Source organism: Mastomys coucha, unplaced genomic scaffold (genome assembly GCF_008632895.1).
Source record: "Mastomys coucha isolate ucsf_1 unplaced genomic scaffold, UCSF_Mcou_1 pScaffold20, whole genome shotgun sequence".
NCBI lineage: Eukaryota > Metazoa > Chordata > Mammalia > Rodentia > Muridae > Mastomys > Mastomys coucha.
The window spans coordinates 35542878-35549201 of NW_022196903.1; the positions used below are offsets into that span (position 1 = coordinate 35542878).

General features: G+C 46.9%; 1 protein-coding gene across 1 annotated transcript in view; it reads right to left on the minus strand.

Moving 5' to 3' along the window:
* The window catches only part of Dennd11 (DENN domain containing 11), a 34948-nt gene extending 32088 nt beyond the window's left edge, over positions 1–2860 (minus strand). The window contains exon 1 of the mRNA XM_031381645.1: positions 2579–2860. Coding sequence (XP_031237505.1) covers positions 2579–2846 — 268 coding nt within the window. The 5' untranslated portion in view covers positions 2847–2860. The remainder of the gene's footprint in view (positions 1–2578) is intronic.
* Between the last annotated feature and the right edge of the window lie 3464 nt (positions 2861–6324).

Sequence of the window (6324 nt, forward strand, 5' to 3'; positions counted from 1 at the left end):
TGTGACATATTCTGATGTGTGTACAGCAGCCTTGTCTACCTGACGACTTCTGGTAATGGAGGCTGAGGAACTTGCCTGGGTGGCTCAGGATTAATTAGGAACATGCAGCAGATGGGACTCAGGAAAGTAGAGAAGACCCTAGGTTAAAATGAGAAGACACAATATTGGTCACGGTAACGGTGCCAGCTTGCAGGACAACAGCGGGCCTCACATTCCTCTCTCACCTGGCTGTCCTCAACCAGGATACACAGGGGCACAATAGTCCTCTTTCCTTTATCCTGGTGCGGAGACTTGTGACTTCATGCTGTCCTCTGCTACTACTAAGAGATGTGCTATGTAACTTTATTTTACACAAGATCTCCCAGCATATTTCACAGGATGAGAGGAACCATATAGAAGGCTGGCACAGCTTAGAGGAAAAGAGGTGGGCAGAAAACTGCTGCTTTTTCCACCAAAACTAAAACAAGTTAACAAGGCTCACCCAAGTGCACACGCCTTCCTCTCCCAGACCCCTGAGGGAAGTGACGAGGCAAGGTGAGGGGCCAAGGTTCAGGCAGTGGAATGCACTAGAAAGATGTTGGTCAAGCTGGCTCCTTAATTCCAAAATATGTAACCATCCTTGGTGCCTTTCCTCATGAATGAACTAGGAATAATTAATCAGCAAACTGCAGAGTAGTTAGAATTAAATCAGAGTAAAATGCCTGCACAAATGTCACAGTATTAGGGACAGCTCTTGTCTTTTCACAGAAACCTTAGTCCAAAACCCACCACCCCTACCCTTCCCCTGCACCCTTCCCGGTCTCTGTCTGTCTCTGTCTCTGTCTGTCTCTGTCTCTCTGTCTGTCTGTCTGTCTCTGTCTCTGTCTCTGTCTCTGTCTCTGTCTCTGTCTCTGTCTCTGTCTCTCTCTCTCTCTCTCTCTCACACACACACACACAGTATAAACCAGAAAGCCAGCCACCAACTGTGCATGGAAAGACATGGGAGCCCCTACCTACAAGGGCCTCAATCTCTGTAATCAATGACAGTAATGGATCAATAATCCATTTTATCAGCTGTACCTGTGATTTAGTGTGAGGTTTCCTTTTCGGCTCCTTTCCCTAGACTCTCTCACCAGACAGCTACCATTATGCAATCAGAAAACCATTACTGTCCCCTTCCCAGTTCTTAACCTCGAGTGGCTGTCAAGCTTGCCTCCATTTACCTGAGCGCGAAGGAGTACAACACCCGAAACACAGTCAGCTAGAAAGAACATCGTTGTCTAGCATTAAGGGTTACTTTGGTTGTTTTGTTGTATTAACAGAATCTTTTCAAACCATGTGTGTCTAGGAATCCTGATTGTATGAGTCAGGCAGTATGTGTGATGACCATTAAGAAAGTACAGAGGGATTCAATACTATTTCGGGAAACTCGGGCTTTCCTTAGTTCAAATGTTCTGGTTGTGATGTAAATTTAATTGCACATGGCCGGTCAAAGTCAGAAAAGTTTGAAAGTCAGTGGGAAGAGGTAGCAAGCACACAGAAGTGTGAGGGGTGAGTCTTGAGTTCTTCCCACAAGTCCTGCTGCTAGGAATAGGGCATTCATTCGCCTTAAGGACCATATGCCTCTTTGCTGGCTCAGAATCGCTGACCATGGTTAAGCCACCCAGCCTAGAAGCCACCAGCTTCCATCATATCTGAAATACCTTGCACATAATCCTAATTTCTTCCTCCTATCCCATCCTCTCAGGGTTGGAAGACTGGTTGGGAACTTCCAGAAGGAAGAAAACACATCCTTCCCTCACAAACATCAGCTCCTCGCGCTAGCAACTCAAAAGAGAAAGCGAGAAGGCAGCATCTGAGCATTCCTCTTCCTCAAATAAGCAGCTGGAGGATTCCGGTGCCCTAGGCAGACCACTGGAGCTCACAGCCATTCGTTCACTTTTATCCCCTCGCGGAACCGCCTACTGTTGCAACGCACTCCCCACCCGGGAGTGGGTGGTTAGGGTAAAGACGGTGTGACACAACCAGGGAGCCTTCCCAGAAAGGCAGCCTACCAGAGAAGGCTTCTCCAGCCCCATCCCCTAATGCTCTCACGCTAATTCCTAAAAATGAAGCCTTCGGAGAAAGTGAACTAGGCGGCTGGGAAAGTTACGGCGCAGGGAGCAACCCCGAGCAAGGGCAGGCGCAGAGCAGGGTCGTTCTGAACCCGCGTGGGAGGCGACGTACGCAGGAGTGAGGAGGGGGTTCTTCCTCTCGGCGTCTCTAAGAACCTTCCAGCCCAGCTGGAAAACAGAGAAAACAAAAGCCAATGTGCCCGCTGCCGCAAACCAATCCTCCCGCACTGAAGCGGAGCAAATAGGAGAGCGGCACTGAGAGCGGCGGCGGCGGGACGGAGCAGGGGGCGGAACAAAGCCCCCGGGATCCCTCGGCTCCAGTCTGGAGCCACAGCGCCCCCGTGCCCCGGGACCCCCGGGCAGGGAGGGATGCAGGTGTGTCGGTGCGAGTGCGTGCGCAGCGAGTCCCTCCCCCGCGCCCCCGGAGACCCAGTGTGCAGCCTCCTCCACCGCCCCCCATCCTTCCATCCCTAAGCGGCTCTCACCGGAGCGAGGATCGAAGGTGACCACGAACACGGCCACCACCTGGTCCTCCTCTACGTCGCCTAGCTCCAGGCGCCCCGGCTGCAGCAGCACTTCGGGGGGAGCTGGCTCGTCGGGTTCCCGCCTTCGAGCCGCCTCCGCGGCCGCTCGGCCGCCTCCACTGCCGCCCCGGACCCATCCTCCAGCCTGCAGCGCGGGGTCCTGCGGCACAGAGACCGCGGGGCCCTCGGCCCAGCGCAGCAGCGGCGCCGCGTCTCCCTGCTCCACCATGGCGAGGCGAGGCGGAGCCGGGGCGCGAGGGGCGGGGCGGGCTGCGGGCACTCCCCTCCGGGCCTGCCCGCCCTGCCGCTTTCTGCGGTGCGGTGGCTCTCTGGGTGCCCGCTGGGCTTGACTACACCTGCCCATGCCCGGAAACCAGCGCACTTGCTTGGCCCCGGAGCTCTGGAAGGTGGCCCGCACTGGTTCAGCGCCCTATGGCCTGGTCCGGGCTGGCTCTGCATTTCTGTAGGTGGGTGCTCTTGATCCATAGTGTAGGGTGCAGGACGCGCATCCCCTAGTCTGTCACCTGCGCGTGGGTTAAAGAGCCTTCCCAACTAGGATTCCACTGTGAATTTTTGAACGTCACCATCATGGAGCGGGGCACATATGTTATATAATCCCGAGAGCTTGGTGAAAACTGCCTCCGAGTCAGGAAGTGAAGCAGAGGACATCCCAAGTGTTTCAAATATACACATAAATCAAGATCAAAAGGTCTGTTAAGGTTGCCATTGGGCATTTTACTCTATTTATATAACAGGCTGGTAGAGATAGTGATCATTAATTTATTTCCTTGAGTATATGCAGTTTGAAGATATTAAACTGGAGGGCTATGGGAGTTATTCTACATTAAAATAAGCAGGAAAAAAGTGAGTAGGAAAGCAGCCCTAAAGCCTGTGGCTTTGGTAAGAAAGGATTGCCTATGAACTCCCTTTGAATATTTACAAATAAAAATTTGAACGTCTCAACTCTTGGGGGGGGGATAAATCTGGTGACTAACTCAGAGGTGTGCATAAGAAACAGCGATTAAAATTATGAGAAAAAAAACAAGATAGCAAGAGACAATATTTAGACACACAATTCACCTCATGTTTCAGGAAGGCTCCGATTCTGACAAGGACTTGGTAGATTTTTGTGTTACCTATTAACTCCAGGGACCTTTGTGAAGCCCAGGTCTCCCTGCTTGGAACCTGTTCCCAAGAGGATCGTCGATGACTGCCTACCCACCGCTGCGGCTAGTTCCAAATATGTGACTCGCGCCTTAACAATAAAACACTTTACCAAAAAGTGAAGATTGCTATCATCGTCATTAGTTAGTTCAACCTAACCCCCATCCCCTAAAGACATATTCAATGACTATCTCACTCATTTAATGGAGTAATTACTGAAATGGGAGTCTGGGGAATGTACAATCCAAGCCAGGGGCTCGGGCACAATCCAGTTTAAATTCAAGGGCACATCTGCTTGAGTTATGCACAAACTCTAAAGGCCAGACAACAAAGCTCACTACTTCAGAAACCAAGGCACAGCCAAAGCTTCTGAAGTTGGGAAGTACAAGATTTTATTTTTAGATACAAAACTCAGTTGGTAGGTAATCCTTAACCACTTTCCAAAGTCACCAGTTTTAGGGCAAATGGGTTGGTCCATTCATTTCTTTTTTCTTCTCTTTTTTTTCTTTTCTTTCCTCCTTTCCTTTTTAAATAGTTTTGTTGTTTGTGTTTGGTGTTTTCCTTCTTGTTTTTGTTTTGTTTTGTTTGAGGCAGTTTCTCTATGTATCCCTGGCTGTCCTGGGACTCTCTCTATAGACCAGTTTGGCCTAAAACTCAGAGATCCTCCTGCCTCTGCCTTCCAAATGTTGGAATTAAAGGTGTGTGTGTGTGTGTGTGTGTGTGTGTGTGTGTGTGTGTGTGTGTGTGTGCCATCACCATCCAGCTGTTATTTTTCTTTCTTAATTGAGAAATATATTTTTCTTTTTTTTTTTGGCAATGTCTACTTTTCCCAACACCTCCTAATTTAATGCCATATATATGTCCATACCAATCACCTCTCTGTACATTAAAGCAGTTTTCAAACTGACAGCCATGTTCTGTTTTCAGCATATTCTAGCTTACCAACCGTGAAGCCTAATAACATATTCCTAGTGCTTTGCATACTATTGCTCAACAGGTACCTGTCACCTCAGGAAGTGAGAGCAGAGACTTACACTCGTGCTGCAGGCTCTCTTGCCAGGCTTTATCTAATATCTTACCCTTGGTAGGTGCTCAAAACTGTCAGGGTGGTAACACTCTTTTAGCACACACATTCACGATCTGAAAGAGGCTTTTATACCTGACCACCAGATTAACCTTTGTATCTGCTGGATTGTCACATGATGATAGAGACATTGAGTCAGGCTGCTAGAACACGTCTGCTTGGGAACAAGTGTTTGAGAAGAGATGGGAGAAAGGTCACTTATTGTCAAAGCTACTCAGCTGGCATAGTATTTCAAAATGTGTTTACCTAGAACACCGTGTCTACATTTTAAATAAAATCTTTTAGTTTCCCAATTACTCAATATATCTCCATCACATAAAATACAGAATATTTTTAATCTACCATGTCATCATATAGATGGTAATTGTAAAGTCTTAAATTGTCTTAGCTCTAGAACACAGCTCTTAGTTCTAGAATACAGACCACAACTGTGTATAACCATGCTGTGGTGTCTGACAATTATCACTCAAGTCTGGTTGTCACAGAAGAGATTCCTGGTTGTATTGTCAGCCATGAGAAGGAACCACCAGTCCAACCCGGGACTAAGCTGAGTAGAAGCCATGCTTGAAGTTCCTTGGAAGCGGCTGGTACTATGTCTTCAAAGAGAAAGCTATCTTAATCAGCAGTGTGCAATCCAAAATCTTAGGTGAGATTTTTTCCCTCTTTCTACTGACAAATTTGAAACAAGAAATTTCCTTATCTAGCTCTCTCTGTAGGAGGCTGCTTTTCTGTTTTATATGGCTACACCAGCACGGGAATGCAATGGCTTGTCTTAAGTCGATATTTATTAGGTATTTTCTTTCTGTGCTTGTTTGTTTGTTTCTATGTTAGATTTGTTTTCTTTTCTCCCTTACATCAGATCATGAACACTTTGGTGTCCTATCAAGGAAACCTACATGAATTATTTTGTGGCTAGTGTTATGTGAGAGTCGGATAATTTATATCACCATCTGTCATTGCTGGAGAGTAAAGCTCTTCCCCTTCTGTTGTGTCTAAAGTTTTCACCAAATTTCGCTCTTACTGTAAAGCTCTGTAACCTTCAGCCCTGAGCACATAATGGGAGAGATATCAAAAAGACAGATGTGTCTCTTCTCTCAAACTTATGAAACCCAATAGGGAAAGCAGACAATAAATAAAATATGGGATGAGGGAAGACAATCAGTCATTCTGGTTGCTGACTTGTGATAACTGCTGGACGTGGCCAACTGGGTTAAAGTGCATTCTTTTCTTTTATTAGATTCTTGATGTATGTTTATGTTTTATGATTGAATCTAATTTTTTTCAAAATACCTACTTGAAATTTGTCTTTCCTCTTTAGACCCATGCCTGTCTATTAAATGTTAATCTTACCCAGTCTTGCTATGATGTGATACTTAACATTTTCTCATTGACCAGCTAATATCTGTGTGCACTTAAAGAATTATCCCTTTAATTCCTCTGAGTTGTAATCCACTTATGT